General features: G+C 34.8%; 1 protein-coding gene and 1 non-coding gene across 2 annotated transcripts in view; both read right to left on the bottom strand.

Moving 5' to 3' along the window:
* Positions 1–8,992: 8,992 nt before the first annotated feature.
* LOC123664374 overlaps positions 8,993–19,366 on the bottom strand; it is a 117,039-nt gene continuing 106,665 nt past the window's right edge. Inside the window, exons 17-24 of the mRNA XM_045598918.1 lie at positions 18,867–19,096; positions 17,849–18,040; positions 17,265–17,412; positions 16,062–16,281; positions 15,122–15,342; positions 13,767–13,912; positions 12,176–12,690; positions 8,993–9,162 (exon numbers count right to left, since the gene is read on the bottom strand). Coding sequence (XP_045454874.1) covers positions 9,006–9,162; positions 12,176–12,690; positions 13,767–13,912; positions 15,122–15,342; positions 16,062–16,281; positions 17,265–17,412; positions 17,849–18,040; positions 18,867–19,096 — 1,829 coding nt within the window. The 3' untranslated portion in view covers positions 8,993–9,005. The remainder of the gene's footprint in view (positions 9,163–12,175; positions 12,691–13,766; positions 13,913–15,121; positions 15,343–16,061; positions 16,282–17,264; positions 17,413–17,848; positions 18,041–18,866; positions 19,097–19,366) is intronic.
* On the bottom strand, positions 11,078–11,150 carry Trnar-ucg. Its single transcript has one exon. It is a non-coding gene; the product is annotated as a tRNA-Arg (tRNA).

The following is a 19,366-nucleotide window of genomic DNA, read 5'->3' as shown; positions in this document are numbered from 1 at the left end:
ATCTCATAAAACATGGACAAATGCAAACCAAATTCTCATACAGGTTTATGAGAGTCTATGAGATCTGATAGAAAAAGTAATTTAGATAAAAATATTCCCAAAGAGAGAATATATTTTTGCCACACTGGACGAATGGCAATCCTAAGAGTATTTCAAAATATGACTACTTTTATTAATTTATCTGCAGCTCAACGTGATCCAAACTGACGATGTATTCATGACGTATACGGAGCACCCACGTGTGCTATCCGTGGTGTCGCATTTTATCGGCACTGACCTCAGGGTCGTGAACGGCATGTTCATCAACAAGCCGTCCGGCAGCGTCGAACACCCGCCTCACCAGGTCAGTAAAAGGGACACGCGTCCCATCGTTTCAGGGTACAAAGCGTCCGCCTCATTAAGTCAGTACACTGAGCACGCGCTTCACCAGGTGTACTACACTAACTTAACTGAAATAGGACACAGCAGGAAATATTCTGCTCAAAATCTAGAGCAGCCCGACTGGGGAAGTGGACCTTACAGAAGATAAACACAGCTAAATATACTGCTTTCAAACAGTGTTGTATCCCTATGGGAAGTAAGGTGACCAGAGCTCCTTGGTAGGATTGCGGGTAGGGCCGGCAACGTCGCTAGCGATACTTTTTGTTGTTGCATGCGTTTATAAGCTACGGTAATCACCTACATTAGATGAGAATACGCTTTTGGCGGCCTAGTTATATAAAATAAACCTGCCTAACCAAATTAGTACACGCAGCACTAGTAGATGGAGCTATAACAGATCAGCGAATATGTTTCTGTTCCACTGGTCTAAAGTTATATTCATTATTTTTACCTGATAGTAATATTTAAGGCTATTTAATTTTTTTTTATTAAACATTATACATATTTACAATTCACAACGTAATTACTGAATATTTAAATTGTACTTGTAATTCGCATGAGTATTTTATTTTCTCCCAGATTCTCTTGTCTCTTTTTATATATGTACCAAAAAGATTTGCTTTTATTTTAACAAGTATATTTTGTAGATAACATTTTATAACATAATGAATCACTCTATCAGTTATTAATTATATTTTTTTATAAATTTCAGGATTTATACTATTCCCCATTCCGTCCAGCAGAAAAGATTATTGCAGCTTGGACGGCCATAGATGACGTCACCGTAGAAAATGGTTGCCTATACGTTATACCTAAGTCGCATAAAAAAGGCATTCTCTACCCTCATGCGTCCTTAACCGTACGTATGAAACTTAGTTTCAGAAGAATTCACTGGATAGCACCGACATTATAACACTATTTTTGTTTAATAATAATTTCACTAGATGGCGCCGTTTAGATTTTTAAGTAACGTCTCGTGTCTTGATGACTAGGTTCGTGGTATCCATAAATTCGTAGAATATGCCGACTGCAGTTAACCGACATCGACGTGAAAGCAATAGCGTCCTATTTCGTGCCACACATTTTTCTTACGATACGACGATAATGATATAGCCTGTAATATTCCACTGCTAAGCATAGGCCTCTTTCTCCATGTAGGAAAAGGATTGGAGCTTAATTCACCACGCTGCGTCACTGCGGGTTAGTGGATATCTTCCCTACTATGAGTAACAATCGATAGCAGGTGTTTATGAAAACAATCGGGACCGACAGCTTAATATGCTCACCGAGGCATGGTGGGACGACTCACCAGGACAGACATAATTTGCAATTCATGAAATATCCTAATTATTTATTTTATAGTGTGCGAGCCGTATGTACCATGGCATCAAGGAACCCGTGCCACAGGAGCCTCGTGTAGACCTGGAGATGAGTCCGGGTGACATGGTGCTCTTCCATCCACTTCTGGTGCATGGATCCAGAGCTAACCTTAGCGGCGTGAGTATCATCCATCAATTCCCTATAGAGCAGAGCGGTGGTTTGAGTTCTTACCATCTTGCGATGACCATTAGGTATAGGAGTGCTAAAATCTCATTATTGGCTAAGCTAGAAAAAATGTTTCGGGTAAATGTCACACTTTTGTAAGACTGCAGTCAGTTTAGCGGCTTTTGGCAATGTGGAGTTAGCCATAGCGTCCTTGCACTGTATGTACTACTTCGTTAGAACTTAATGTTATTTCTTGAGCTGAATGTACAAATAACACTAAACTGATGAGAGACGAATTATGGATGAGGAATTGTTTAAAAAAATGCAAAGAAAGTATCGTTATCTTAATGATTCAAAGCGAGTGTTGAGCAAAATTTGGATAACTTGGCTGTGATTTGACCAAATCAGCTTGAAAATCAGTCAAGCGTACATCTCATATGGTGATAACCGGTAATCGTAGCCTGTAGACGCCTGCAACACCCAAAGCATCACAGTTGCCGATCTTACCCTCGACGCTGCTCAGGAGCTCTGACCACCTGACTCACCACAGGAACACAAAATTACTTAAGAGCGGTGTTGTTTAGCCGTAATCTTCGGTAAGGTTCAAGTACATCCACAGACAGGCTGCTCTAGATTTGAGCAGGATATATCCCACTGCACCCCACCTCAATAATATCCTGCTGTGTCCTGCCTTATTAAAGAGAAATATCTCATAATAATGAAAATTTCTTTACCCCGTCAGCGCCACCGCAAGTCTATAATCGCGCACTACGCCAACGAGTACTGCGAGTGCATCGACACGACCGGCACCGTGCAGGAGGAGATCGCCGCCGAGATAGAGGCTAACGTCAAGAGGCGCGGGTTCGATCTCAGCTTCGCGGTAAGTTGTACACACGCACACACGCATTTGCACACGCATGTTCGCACGGACACACACACAAGTACAGAGGCATATACGCATACACGTAAGTAAGGATGCATTATTATTTTTTTTATTTTTTTGATAAATATCATATAACATGATACGATCCTACGGTAAGCAACTTAATGCCTGTGTAACTGGTAACAGCCGACTCTGATACAGTTAAATAGTTTTTTTTAAATAAATATAGGACTCAGGCAGAAATCGAACCCTTAACCCGCGGAGCATAAAGCAGGGCCACCACAAACTGCGCCAACAGGCTAGTCAATGTCATGCATGCGCATGTACGTATCAAACACGCTTACAAACCAACACACATCGTCTATGAAACTTTGATATCTATATCGATTTTATGATAACCATCTACATTTAGACAAATTAAATTGTATCTAGGATACAACATAACACAGTGTCATTTGTTTCAGGATACCTGGAGGATGGTGAGCAAACCTATCACATTACCGTCTAAACTGTAAGCGATCTGAAAGCTGACAAAAATGGTTGTGTTACAAAGAAACTCAATTATACTGTACTATAAACTGAGACTATTACAATCCAAACAAAATATGTAAAATATTATGATACATTTTATGAATCGTGCTGTTGGTGATGGTGAAAAGTGGATTTAAATCCGTTCAGTGGAGATTGAGTTAATCGCGGACAGACGGATGAGATTTTTTTTATGTTTTCAAAATTTATTCAAGTTCTAACTTCATTGTGCTATAGTTGAATATGAATAATTATGTATTGTTACGGCTTTTATGGCATTTTAATAAAGTTTTTATCAATAAAAGTTTTAAATATTTTATGAACGTCTTTTTATTTTCATACCAGTTTATATTCTCGAACTTGATTACAATAGATTACCGAGTAATAACTTCACATCTATGCGATGTTTAAATGGAAAAACAGTTGAAAAGCATTGTACAAACGTGAAAACTGCAAACACAAATCTTCTGCATCCAATTACTTGCAAAAAACCGTGTAGTGTCGTGGGACACCAGAAAGGAACGAAATTTCTTATTACCCGACTGCCAAGGAAGGGTTATGTTTTTCGCGCGTATCTTGTATGTATGTATATTTGTATGTAATATTCTTTACTACCTCACAATATGGGTATCAAATTGAAGGGCACAATACAAGGATTTTAAAAAGGTATATCATGATTATTATATAATATTAATTTCAAGTTCTATTCGAGGTATAAAGAAAATGATTATTCGGGTAGGTATACATTTTTTTATTATGATTCATTTATCGATAAAAATAAAAATAAACTTTACAAAATTATCTTAACAACTTTATTTTATTTACAATGATTTATAAAAAATATATTATAATTATTGAATGATATAATAATAATAGCAAACTGCAATAATAATAACAGTCATCACGTGGACTATACATTAGACACTGTATAGCCATCATACATGACTATACATAAAAAACTGGGTTGTCTGGAAGAAATGGCTAATTAGGCATAAGTCCGCCCATTGTACTTCACTGTCTGTAACTATCTTTATGCTTTGTTTGTAATATATTTGTGGTGTACAATAAAGTATAAGATAAATAAAAATCTTACGCTTTTCCTAACGTTACGAACGTTTTTTGCCGGCTATGACCCCTCCGAAATGCCCTATAAGGTTCTTTATAATATATATACTTCTTTTCAAAATTCTAAAAATAATCGATTTGACTTCTTTTATAAACATGGCTAAATTTTTCTTTCTTAATCTCTCATATTTCACAGACACTGGCCATTATTCGTTATATTTTAAATATAGAATTAAAAAAAAAATTGGTAATTTACGAACCTGTGGGGATATTAGTATATATGAGTCTAGGTGTCATTGTGGATCTTCAGCAACTTACCAATCAGTTCAATAGTTTTTACACTAAAAAAGAAACATCCGTCCTCGCGTACTCTTTGGTAAAAATCCCATAAACCTGATAAAAACATAGACAAATGCAGAACAAATTCTCATACCGCGTTAGATTAGAGTCTGACATCTAGAGATCTCACAGCCTCTCATAGCTCGGTATGAGCTTTTGGTCTGTTTTTTTGTCCATATTTTTGTATTAACCTAGTCTTATATACAACATCAAATTTAACTTCCTAAAACAAATATGACTTACCGTCCACAGGTTCGATGAACAGGAAATCAGGATCAACTTTGAGGTTTCCAACTTGTCCAACAACCAGTGTGTCTCTTATAGCTCTTTCCCATTTATATATTTCGATGGCTCCTAAGTATACTGAGTCAACTCTACTTCTAATAACTTTATTTTTTTGTTACATAGGTAGATAGGAAATGAAGTAAATGTTATTAATATCTTAAAAAAATGAAATAGTCAAAAATTGTTAGTTGACTCAGTATACTTAGGAGCCATCGATTTGTAGGATAAATAAAAAATAAATTGTTTCAATATATTTATTCATATTCTTAGATTTGGTAATAACTTAATCTACTATTAATTAATACTTCCATGTTAATTACATGTTTAAATTAATTATATTAAATTACTTTGTCTCTCTACAAATTGTAAATTAATTATAAACTTTATAAAACATAGCACTTGTATGTAGCACTGACTTAAAATAACATAAAATATAATCATGTGCACCTTTCTATAACTTCACTAACTTAAATATATATATAAAATAATTTTAGAAATATACGTTTGAGGTACTTGTTATTTAATTTACATAATAAAGTTAAAAATGTACTTACGTAAAAAGTTAGTAAAAATATTGTTATAAAGAAATAAAAATTTGTATTTCATATATTATTTTCCTAACGAAAATAGGCATAATTGTATTTGCTTGTAAATGAAAAAAAAATCAAATTAGATCTACAAGTAATACAAAGTCGTCATAACGTAGTAAACAAGTCGAAATAATCAATTAAATACTAGAGATACAGATCTCGATTCGAAACAAGAATCATCAAAATCGATACACTCAGTAAAAAGATATGAGGTAACACACAAAATACAGTCGAATTGAGAATCTCCTTTTTTTTGAAGACGATTAAAAATTACACATTGGAAGACATTTAAAATCGAGGTATTATTATGAAAAATAAAATATATATGAATATTGCGAATGTACAGCAAATAAAAAAGTATTTACATTTATCTGAGTTGCCATGTTAATAATATAACCGTAAATGACAACAATGGGCCAGTTTCACCGGTTGCGGATTACCTTATTTAACGGATAACGGTATCCAACAGATTTTAAAGAAAAGTTTATGTTTTATTAATTTTACAATCAAATTCAACCATATTTACGAGATATTTTTATTCGTAAATATGTATTTAAAACTTGTACTTAATTGAGGCGAAATATATCCTAAGGCATTATCTACTTCCTGCTGATAAACTTTACTGCTATTCGTTATGTGCCGGATATAATGTATCTACAACCGGGGAAACAGATCCTTCGAACATGAAATAGGTGAAAAAAATAACTTAAATTAAAACTGTGACGTGAGACTAGAAATGGTTTGGGATTAATGATATAAGTGAAAATAATGGGTCCTTATTGTATAAATTGAGCTTATATTAACATTATATAAGGAAATTTTATTGAAAATTTATATAATTTTATTTATTGTAGATAGAAGTCCTGCTTAGTCAGTTTTGATCTTAATATTAACCAAAATTAACTTACTCAAGTCCATGGTTTGTAATGGTATAACATGCTTTTGAGCATTGTTAAATAAAGTAATTTTAGATTTTGGATTAATCATTAATTTGAATAGATTTAAACACATAACAAAATTTTATAATTTGGACTATAAATTTAAAATTATATAAAAATAAGAAGAATTTCATACTACTATAGTAATATATTCTACTTTATAAATAGATTTAAAAACTAGTCTACTAAGTCTATATATGTCTCTATATATAACCACTACATGTGATATCTGTGTGTCCGTTGGTAACTTATGTCACGGTTCATCGAACTCTCGCTCAGAAATCTGTAAAAGAAAATATTTAATATATGTATTTTACATATTCATATTAAAATTCATCCCCAACATATAAAAGGTGTGAAAAATATGAAAAAATTTAGTAAAAATATAAATATTTCAATGAATAATTATTTACCGACTTACATATACACGTTTGAGCCATTAGTATGTTAATATGTTAGTATTTTATATAATATATAAAGAATACATACTTGGTATATAAAGGAAAAGACATAAATCTATATAAAGAAAATTAGATCGCTAAATTTCTAAGCACAAAACTCGAAAAGATCTTGAATTTCAGTTTTAAGTCTTCAAATTACTTTGTAGAAGATTTTTAAAGAATTAAAAACTACGAAAAAAGCGCAGTTAAATGGATAATTTCAGAAAACGTATGATTATTTTAGCGTGTCGTGTTTGACAGTTCCCAAAACAGAACAATGTCGGGTCATAAGTATCATATTAAAATGTAAGTCAATACATGTTTAAATAACCTTAACGTACCTAGAGACTAGTATATCCTATATACAAAAAACACAAAAAAACAGATGGTTCGTTCATAAGACGTTCAATTTAAAACCCGACCTGTTCCAAATTAAACAATTCGTAAGCAGAAAGATTTTTTTTTAAACAAATCCGAGTCTAAAAGAAATAGTTTCAGAAATCACATATTATAAATATATTTAATATTAAAAAAGGTTGCAAACGTGTCCTGTCGTTGATTCAGTAAAGTTTTTTGAGAAAGTTTAGTTCCAAGGGTTAGATGTGTTTGAACTAAACAATTGCTTGCTAATAACAATAGTACAATAAAATAGATATTATAGAATATGTAAAATATTTAAAACTGTATCAAGTCAAGTAGGATAAATATAGAAATTAATGGAAGTATAAGGTTTGATGACATACTCGTATTTAAAATGTTAATCAAAAGGAGAGATGTGAACAATAAAACAAAAACAGTAAAAGAATTATCTTTTACATAAGCACGTTAGTTGAGGTTTATTAATTTGTTAGTTATTAATTAATACAATAAATGAAAAAAAAAAATTAATAAGTTTAGTCACATGTCCTAAACCCCGAATAAATAAAAATTACCTTTTTATAGCGGTTACTAACTGTGAATCATAATAAAAGCCATACTTGAATAAACATATATATTTTATTGCATATATTTTATACTTAAAAACTAAAATAAGATATTCAATGTGTTAAATAAATTATAAATTAAATTACATAATTATTTCTATTATTTTAAATCTTAAAACTAAAACTGATATTAATTTGAATTCCACTACATCATTAGGTTCTTGTTGTGTATAATCTGTTATCATTAATCATTAAAAAACTCATTAAAAAAGCCTTTACCATACAAATATATCTATATACTACAAAATAATTGTAAATATTTGTATAAGATATAAATTTTTGTAAAATATTATTCTCATTTTATAACAATTTTAACGTTAATATTTTACATTTATCTTAAGTACTATTATTGCACATATTAAATTTAAATTACTGGAATTTTTGTACTTTATTATATCATAATAATTATTAAAAAAAACAATTAAACATTAATTAATTATGAAATTTATGAATCATTATCAATGAAACGTACGTATTATGGATCATGATAATATATGGATCATAATGTACGTTGATTGAGTTTAATTTAAAATTAATTACTAATTTTATTGAAATGAATATATCGAGTAATATGAAATGAATCATTTTAATTTGCATATGTATTTAAAAAGGATTCGTTTTTATTTTAATAATTGTTTAGTGGCTGATATAGTGAGTGTTTTTATTGTTTATTGTGATGTTAATGTTAGCTTTTTAATAACATTTTATATAGTGATATAAAATTTTAAGCTATCATCAAATTCGTGGACACTGCTAAATCGTTATAAAATCGCTCGATTTTATATTTAAGTGGTTAAAAAAATAATTTGTTTTCTTGATGATTTTCAAATTATACAATATATCTGACATATATTGTTAATTAATTTATTTCGGCTCACACTATGTATTTTGGTTCATTGAGTTAATTTTAAAAATACATACAATAAATGCGTGTGAGCTATGTTTACACTGTTATATGTGTGAGGTTGGTTTTGTGTGGCTGTTTATTATGTGTGGAGGGGGAGAGGGGTTTATTATGAGCTATGCGTACATTTATATGTGTGAGGATGTTTCCTGTGTGTGGGTGCGTGGGGGAGGGGTTGGTGTGGTTAGGTGGGTGTGTGGCATGGAGGGTGCGGGTTGTACACGTAGACGGACACGCGCTCACCTTCGTGCTTGCGCTGCGACGGCATGAAGTAGAAGTCGGGCTGCGCGCCGCGGGGCAGCGACAGCGCGCCGGGGGGGCCGCCGGGGGGGCCGGGGGGGCTGTGTAGTGCGTACACAGTCAACATGTGCTTTATGTACATTTACGATACGGTACGGTTCAGCCTGTAACTCCCCACCGCTGGGCATAGCCCTCTTACTCCATGTAGGAACAGAATCGGAGCTTCCACACTACTCCACTGCAGGATTCCCTACTGCGAGTAACGATCGCTATCAGGTGTACATGATAACAACTGAGACATCCAAGCTGGAGAGAAATATTTGTACAAACACAAATATCCATCCCGAGCGGGAATCAAACCCGCAAACCGTCGGTGTTTTAGGCGACTACACGCACCACTACACTGGAGCGGTTTTTATATATCTATATTAATTCATTTTACTTTATTGCACGTCAGCATAAAGGGTCAATATACTACAAATAGACAAATATAGCGTTTCGGCTCTTCTAGAATACGTTCGTACGTGATAACATGACATTCGTTATTAATTAACAATAAACGACTTTTTTGATTCATTGATTTATCCGACAACAGTCTACCATTTAGTACACGAGCGAGAATCGAGTCCGCAACCGCTCGTGTTAAGACGCCTGAATGTCATACGCACCACTACACTAAAGTCTAATCTGTGTCCATTTACAGCCTAAATAATCACGTATAACAAAATTTAAGAGCAACAAAAAAGAAAAAATAGTCTTAACTATACCAGGAATAAAAATACAATTATTATTAATGCACCAAGTGATTTGAGTTGGTTAGATTTAAATTTTCCTAACTTCAGTGCATTGAAAAAAAGCTTGTTTTATTTATTTATTTTAATAAATTTGACACCTAAGTGGTATTTATGGGTTTTAATGGTGACATCTTATGGAAGAATTTACATTTTGTAGAAGTATTACCTAAATAAAATTAAAAAAATACAAATTGTAGAACGATAACTTTATTACATCTTAATGTTCTTAATATATGTAAATTAAGTGTCACGTTGTTTGTCCGCGATGGACTCCTAAATTACTTGACCGATTTTAATCAAATTTGCACACCGTGTGCATTTTAATCCAACTTGAAAGATAGTCTATATTTTATTTTGATATATGTAATTATTATGTATAAGAAAAAAATAAGGCGGTACCAAGTTCGCCAGGTCAGCTAAGTAAATAATAAAAAAATAATTTAGTTTTAATACATTTTGATATGAAATACATTTTCCCTAGGCTCGTTGTACTGTAAATTGCTTGTGTTTAATATAATTAGAGAATTTACTACTTCTCCTACAGGAGGTCAATTTCCAGCAGTGGGATGTTACAAGCTGAATGCTTTAATATAATCACAAGTATTGTTTAGCAAATAAATGTATACACATTTATAATAATGCATTTAATAACATCCATAATTAAAATAAGTTAATTTCAATTATTCCATTCAAATTACTTTGATGCTAATATAGCAATACAATGTACATAAAAATCTACCAATAGTCAATACTGACTTAACATTGAGCAGAATCAAATTTTAACTATACATTATTATTAAACAATTTTAATGAATAGAAATATTCACACCACGTGTCCTACTGATTTCAGCTTATTTACAGACAGAGGGTTTACCCTTTACCACTGCACCCTTGTTATACCGCTCTGTATGACACATAAGGATACTCCAGTCAAATATATGAAATATAAAGTTACGAAAAGAAGTGCCAATTGTTCATTAATAAGACTTCGTAAGAAAACGTTAGTGTTTTCAAGAGTTGTAAGGATGCTTTAAGTTGGGAGGGGGCATAACAAAAAGTAAAAATACATCAAAAGCTCTTGAAAATAACCGCAGATCTAAACAATTCATCCATATATGTACATAAACTTAAAAAACATAATTTCGAGACAGTTAAATTCTATGAAAAATACAAATTGAAAATATAAATAGGATATAATTTCAAAAATTTAAAAATATAACTTCGACCGTGACAGGACTCGAACCTGCAATCTTCGGATCCGAAGTCCGACGCCTTATCCATTAGGCCACACGGTCACACTAGCTACATGTGGAACACAGCATCAAGTACTGAGAGGCTCCACCCACCCTTACACACCCCCTACACTCACCCCTGTACGACTGCGTGGAATTTTAATTGAGATCAACGCAATATCGATTTTGTCGCTATTATACAAATTGTATAAAGAAATTTGATTTATTGATAAATATATTTTGTATGAAATAATATGTTCAAACGTCATTATGCCATAATTTAAAAAAGCAGCATATTTTAAAAGTGCCTCTATATCTTTACATATAAAATTCTCGTGTCACAATGTTAGTTATCATACTCCTCCGAAACGGCTGGACAGATTTTTATGAAATTTTGTGTGCATATCGGGTAGGTCTGAGAATCGGCCAACATCTATTTCATACCCCTAAGTTATAAAGGAGAGGAAGCCCCTCCTTGGGGGTATGAGGGTTAATAACATATACGGCAAAACAACGTTTGCGGGGTGAGCTAGTTATATCTAAAATTATATTTTTAAATAAAATATGAATATTATAACTTTATCACAATAAACCATATTTAAAATACTAAAATACTGCCTCAATAGATTATCGACCCTCATTCTCTTGATAACACTCGACGTTTCCTCTTAGCCTCGGAGACGCGAATAAAATATGATGAAACGTGTTCTATGTCTTAAATAAAGTATTAATTAGATTTCTACATTACTTTTTTCCTATCATATTTTTATCTTATCTTTTTATTTTCATATCTTTAACAAGATTACAAAGCTATAAGTTTTGTTTAAAAAAGTAGGGAGGTGGGAGGGTAAATTGGCGATGAGCATTATTTGATCTATATAATAGTTATTGGTACATACAGTAAATATTTCAAGAGCCTATTTATTACGAATCCTAAAGTAGAAGATAAGCACAGCAAAATCTTAGTAATACCGGGGTAGTAAGTTTTGGTTATTGGTATAACTAATACCCTACTAACTAACTTTTAATTTATAGAGAGCCCTAAAACTAAAAAATATTTAAAAATACGTATAAATAAATAAACTCACCTATACTGCGACCTCGGCCTCTGCAGTGACCTCGTGTCGTGATAGAACTGCGCTGCGCTGTTGGGGAATTTCTTCGAACCGTTCGGGGTTCGACTCCTGCCGCCCGTAGAGTATCCATTCGGCGGAATATGGTGCCCATTTGTGGGCATTTTATGACCATTACCGACCATGTCATGTCGGCTATTGGCCATGTCATGTCGGCCGTTACCTAAATCATAACGGCCGTTCGATATGTCATGTCGACTACTCGACAAGTCATGTCGGCTATTGCTCATGTCATGTCTGTTAGTCGGCATGTCATGTCGGTTGTTACCGTGTCCATTTGTAGCCATTTTTTGTGCTTTTGGTGTCATTTTATGAGCGTTGCCTGGTCTGGGGGGAGGGGGGCTGGTCGGTCTCGAAGGTGATCTAGTTGAAGTACTGTTATATTTGTTATCATTTTCGAACGGTTCAAAGGCGTAGTTTGTGTTCGCTGTTGCATAGTCCTTCCATGCTGCATTGGGTATCAATGGGTCCTGAAATTTTAAGATAAAGTTTCTGTTTTGAACAATTCTAATGCCTTTGGGACTCTTATCGGTAATATTGTAGACAAGATATACTAGAGTTAGCAGTTATTATGTTTACTGAAGGTATTGAAAAAATGTTAAGTTTTCGAGTTTAAAAATATGAGAATAGCCACTGTGCCTGCCTTGTGTTACTCATTTAGGATTCTAATTAGTTACAGTTAGCGGAGTGATTCCACGTCATTAGTTAAGTGTGTAATTGTAAACCGGTGTTTCACTTTTAAATAAGGTTATGCTTTAGAATTAGAACCATTGAGTTATGTAGTTTTTGGGGCTGGAGGGCGGGGGATAAAGGGTGGAGGGGGAGCTGCACTAGGTAACACTGCCATCATTTGGAAGTCAATGTTTATGGAGATATTATGGAGATATCCACGGTTAAAGCTTTGAGATTAAAAGAAGAATTTAAAAGTATTATAATACCTTCGAGCTCCGCATCTAACTTCACCATAGCTCCGACGCTGCGGGGAATGCCACTCATGTTCCGTTGACCGCAAGATCAACAAACGATATAACTTACGTTACCCATGCTCCGTTCTGTAGCTTTCACACGTTATTGTCACAAATTGCACGTTATTTTCACCATACAGCCTTATTTCATGTTATGTTTTTTACTATTCTACTTACTGTTATATACGAAGAATATTCAATATTTTCCTAAATTTTTAATAAGCTTTAGATTTTTGCTTTTTACAGTTATTTAGATAAAAACAGTGCATTTATGCTTACATTGCTTTGGAGCGAAACGCTGTGGCACGCCATTTTTTTAAAGCATCTATCTCTCAAACGTGAAACATCAGTTGTATCGTTTGTTAAAATAACGTGTGAAAACGTTAAAATAACGTGTGAAATGTGAAAATAACGTGTGAAAGCTGCGGGATTCTTCTTCTAACCTCAAAACTTTAACCATGGATACCTCCATAACCACGGGCATCCGAAGGGTGGTAGTGGTACCAGGGGTAGCGCGTGTGTGTACGTGCGCGCGTGTGTATGTGTGTGTATGTGTGCATGCATGTGTGTGTATGACCCACCTCCCGCTTGGCGCGCGCCAGCGTGCAGAGCGCCTGCAGCAGAGCGAGCGCCACGAGCGCGGCGAGGCAGGCGCCCACCAGCCACAGCCGGCCCGAGGCGAACGACGTGCCCACTGGCCGCTCCGAGTCCGGGGACCGGACTAGCGCTGTGGTGGCGAGGTGTTTCAATAAATAAATATCATATATAAAATTCTCGTGTCACAGTTTTCGTTGCCATACTCCTCCGAAACGGCTTGACCGATTTTGATGAAATTTTTTTGTGCTTATCCGGTATCTACGAGAATCGGCCAACATTTATTTTTCATCCCCCTAAATGTTAGGGGTAGTTCACCCCAATTTTTTTTTTTTTTTTAAACAAAATTTTTTAATTTTTATTTTTTTATGATACAACATTAAAAAATACATACAACCCTAAATTTTCAACCCTCTACCATCAACCCCTATTTTTAATAGCGTTTAGCGACAAGACAACGATTGCCGGGTCAGCTAGTATCATATAACATACACACACGGTCGTCTGTTCCTATGGTGAGCAACTTAATGCTTGTGTTACAGGTAACAGCCGACTGGTATAACTATGATTTTTTTATAAATATTCATAGAAATAATACATATATAAATATAAAATGTTACACCCAGACTCAGGCGAGAATCGAACCCGCAACCCGTGGAACAGAAAACAGGGCCACTACAAACTGCGCCAACGGGCTAGTCAAATTCAATGAATATTAACTGCATCTCGACTGCACTGAATGTGTTTTAAAATTGACTATATACCAGAGATCTAAGGCTCGGAATGTTATGTATTCAATGTAGTAAACGGGGAAAAAGTCCAACTACAATACTTAAAATTTACCATGTCTTTTAACTTCGCAAAATGTACTTTAAAATTGCTAACAAAGATGCAGGCTCTGCTTAGTATGTTTTTAAAACTAGACAAAGCAAAACTGTCGCGGACCTCACTCAAATCGGTATCAGAAATACTAAAGAACTAAAGATCTACTATAGATGCTGACATGGCACGTTTAAAGTCATGACGCTTGGAAGAAATCACAACATGCTATGGATGTATTCTGTGATTTATCAAACGCATTTGATTAAATGGAACATGAAATTTATGAATTGGCATGAAGTTTACAAATTATATGATATAAAAAAAGTAAATATACATATAATATAATATATAATATACATATAATACATATATATACACATAATTATATTATACATTTATATAAACACTACATATACATTACTCCGAAAAAAAAAAATAACAAATTAATTAATCTACTTGTTACCTAGCCTTATAAATAAAATCGAATTTATCTTTTTTAGCAAATATATATATGACTTACCGTCCACAGGTTCGATGAACAGGAAATCAGGATCAACTTTGAGGTTTCCAACTTGTCCAACAACCAGTGTGTCTCTTATAGCTCTTTCCCATTTTTCCTTATCGTCTTCTTGAGTTGTATTAGTAGCGTCAGGGTCTTTGTCTAGTGATCTACCACTTTCGATGTAGTTTGAGTCGATAGATTTTAGAGTTAAATCAGCGATGATTGATTTTGTTTCGTTTCTATAAAAAATATTATGTTATTTAGAGCGTTGCCACGTACTTACGATCTAAATAGCCACTTCAGTTTACAAAAAGTAAAAAGGTACTATTTAATTGACGCCGCGTTGGCGCAATGGTTATAGCCATGGATTGTACGTTGCGCTAGCGGTGGCGGGTTCGATCCCCGCATATGACAAACATTTGTTTTGCCGTGGTCTGGGTGTTTGTGCAGTCCTCGTGGGTCTCACGACCGTGCCTCAGAGAGCACGTTAAGCCGTCGGTCCCGGTTGTTATCATGTACACCTGATAGCGATCGTTACTCAAAATAAGGAATATATCCGCCAACCCGCATTGGAGCAGCGTGGTGGATTAAGCTCTGATCCTTCTCCTACATGGGGAAAGAGGTCTATGCCCAGTAGTGGGATATTACAGGCTGAAGCGTACTATAGAAACATGGATATAACTAATTTAAATTAAACACGACTAATGTTTGCATAATTTTTCTTTTTCTCAAATTCATTTACATGGCGCCATTATGGCATTGCTATTAGTTTTTATTCAAAAGTAATGTTTTTCCTACATTAAACATTAAGATTTGCGCTGTTAACAGTTCTAATGACAGGATAACATCTGATGGGATAGCAAGTAAAAAGGGTAAAAGGGTATGAAAACACTCCAGCTGAGAACCCAAAGAGCTAGGCTATTTAAAAGCAAGAAACGGAACAAAAACCAGTACTCACTGCATAAACCCATTGACAACGAGTCCCCGGTAGCCCTTAGTCTTGCTCAGCTCATTAGCCAGGCTTTCTGCCACTTTTGTAGCCAAATCTTTATAGTCACTGGTCCCTTCAGCAGGCGGTCTGAAACTATCAGCCAGGCCTGTGATCTTCACTAGAATTGCGTATGACTTGCTTCCGGGGATTGGTTTTTCTGTGGTCCATTCTTCTTCTTCGGTTGGTTCTGGTGATAATAGACAAATGATTAGCTTTTTTGTTCAAAATGTTCAATATATATATATATATATATTAATAACACGAGGTTGTCTGTTTGTAAAGCAGACAACTTGATAGTTAATACATGTGTAATGATTGAGATTCGATTGACATAATTCCATTATATGTTTTTTTTTTCATACATATGTAAATAATACATATTATACCCTGACACGACGTGAGAATCGAGCCAGAAAAATCAGACTCACAGCAAACTAGTCAAAGATATCCTACTTCTGAGACGAAACAGAATGATGAGAAGGTACTACAAAGTATTAGTAAGAAAGTGTGTATATAAACATAGATAATAATAATAATAATAGTGACAACAATAATTAAAGTAAGGCGCAATATAATTCTATGTCTTTTTGCATGTAAGATATCAATTAAGTTTAGCATAATTTTGGTCGGTGGACTCACGTCTGCATTAGGGATACCAAGATAGAATAATTAGTTCTCTTAATGTAAGCTGCAGTAGTGTACCAAGTAAACGATCACTAACAAATCTAAAAATCGGAATAACAAAAGCACGGGCACTATATAAGCCTGTGGACATAACTTTATATATTTTTTTTATTTTTATTTTTTTATGTCACTAGGTCGTCAAACAGCCGTACGGCTCACCTGATGGTAAGAGAGTACCGTAGCTTATAGACGTCTGCAACACCAGAAGCTTTGCAAGCGCGTTGCCGACCCAATCCCCAATCCCCCCCAGGAGCTCTGGTCACCTTACTCACCAACAGGAACACAATACTGTTTGAAAGCAGTATTATTTAGCTGTGGTCTTCTGTAAGGTCGAGGTACTACCCCAGTCGGGCTGCTCCATATTTTGAGCAGGACATTCCTGCTGTGCCCTACCTCAGTTAAAAATATAAAAAAGGTACTAAAAATGCCCGTGGAGGTCATATTGAAGACTAAAACATACGATAAGCTAACAAGATGTAAACTCACCAGGGCCACACGGCTTGATACACACTCTGTCCTCAGTAACGTACGGTATGTCCGTGTGTTTGCTCGTCCTCTTGCTGGCGGCATCGAACCCGCCCCCGTGGGTCACGAACATCATGTACAGGCACTGACTGTCTGTGAACGCTAAATCCTATGGAAAAGATTAATTTTATCTTGTAAGTTTGTTCTGTCAATATCCAGTGATAATACACAAATACACTTAAGTGTACGTGGCGAACCGTTTACCATATTAGACGTGTAGAAATGAGATTTGAAAATTTAAAAAAAGAAAGTTAAAAAACAACAAAAATACCTACTTGAATATTTTAGTTTTCCTTACGCGCAAGCAGTTGTTTATGGCAGTGATCCATTGATATTATGGATGTGGAAACTACACCTGACTCTACATCAACAACTGCAAACTCAAACGCTTCTTTCTTCTATCTTTACGAAGGAGACTTAAAAACTAGCTGGGCAAGTTACTTTTTGGTTGTCGCAGAAGATCTCCACCACTCCAACTTACGTTACTACCACCAATCTATAGGCAAGTACCTCATAACTGTAATCACCTGCATCACAAGCCTCACCTTCAGGTCGCCGGTGTCCCTCCTCCTCACGAAGCTGAGGGCGGCCCTTCCATCCACCAGCTCGCCCTTGGCAGCGGTGAGGTCCTGTCTGCCGTCGGCCCGGGGGGCGGAGTACCCGCTGACCCACGTGTCGATAAGCGAGGCGCGGCCGGACCGGGGTTCGATCCAGCCGATCACTGCGTCTGTTTGCGACTGTGTACGAGAGTTACTTCTATGAGTACTCTCCTATACTTAGGTTACCTTTATTTACTGATTGTTGTATTTTCTTTAATAATTAGTTGATTGCATGTTTAAAATTAAAGGAAGTAACAATATTCGAATTTAACAAAGTGCAAAGGCATTAATAATAATATTTTTATTTCATTTTTTGTTTTAGCACCAATTAATGATAATACAACGAGTGTGGAATTCCTTTAAGTAAGCGCCACATGCTATATGTACATGTCATTTCACTAATAGTGATCTCTCGCAAAAAAATAAATAAATAATAAAATAGATATTTCATAGCTCGCTAGAACTTCAATTCTATCGATTGTTGTAAATAAAATATTAACATAATATTTATTATATACGAGTGAATGAGAATTTAAAAAAAAATCGTGTAAAACAATTACATATGAGCCGAAATAAACAACAATTATCATAGTTTTGTATCACGGTTTACATTTTTATTTATTGTAACTCATCGAAATCAGGTACGTAGGTAGCTGTAGCGACATCTCGCAACATACGAACTAAGAACTGACGTATCTTACATCGCGATATTAAAGTTATCCGAATATTTAAAATATACACAAGAACCGGATAACAGCCGTTGGGGCTGTAGCCCACCAGTCACAACACTCGTTTGGTCGGACGAGGAACTTTACACCCTCATCCTCTTACCCTCAAAATGTCCTTATAGTAAAAATTTAAATATCAAGGAGTTCTCTATCGTTCATATTCATAGACAATATATCAATTATTTTGTAATATAACTCAAAAGTTCTATAACTTCTGATACAAAAAAATATCATACCATCTTCTTATCGTTACTAAAACCAATCCCCGTCCATGTTTTAGTCTGTTTGGTAGTTATGGTGAACCTGATGGAGTCTTTCCCCCTCTTCTGGCCGAGGTACTCCCACGAGGCGATGTAGTCACAAGTGTTGTTCGCGATATCACAGTCCGCTGGCAGCTTCCACTGACCTCCACACTTATCGTTGTCTAGAGATTGGATTCCACCGTTCGATGATGTTTTCGTTTCATCTACAAATTGAGAAATACTTTCGTCACTCACTACATGTCTCTGCAGTCAAATTGTAGCAGAGAGATGTCTTGAATGAGACATTAAGGGATAACGTAGTCTGAGAAAATTTGTGTGTATTATTGATATTTTATTCCAGCGCTACGCAAAAGCCATAGCACGAAATTTGATGAGGTTCTATATTTGATTTTGCTGGTAAAATTACTGCTTAATATATATATATATATATATATACTAGCGACCCGCCCCGGCTTCGCACGGGTGCAATGCTG

The sequence above is a fragment of the Melitaea cinxia genome, chromosome 22, assembly GCF_905220565.1.
Source record: "Melitaea cinxia chromosome 22, ilMelCinx1.1, whole genome shotgun sequence".
In the NCBI taxonomy this organism is placed as follows: domain Eukaryota; kingdom Metazoa; phylum Arthropoda; class Insecta; order Lepidoptera; family Nymphalidae; genus Melitaea; species Melitaea cinxia.
Note: the sequence above shows the minus strand (reverse complement) of the source record. Positions and strands in the feature narration are given on the sequence as shown.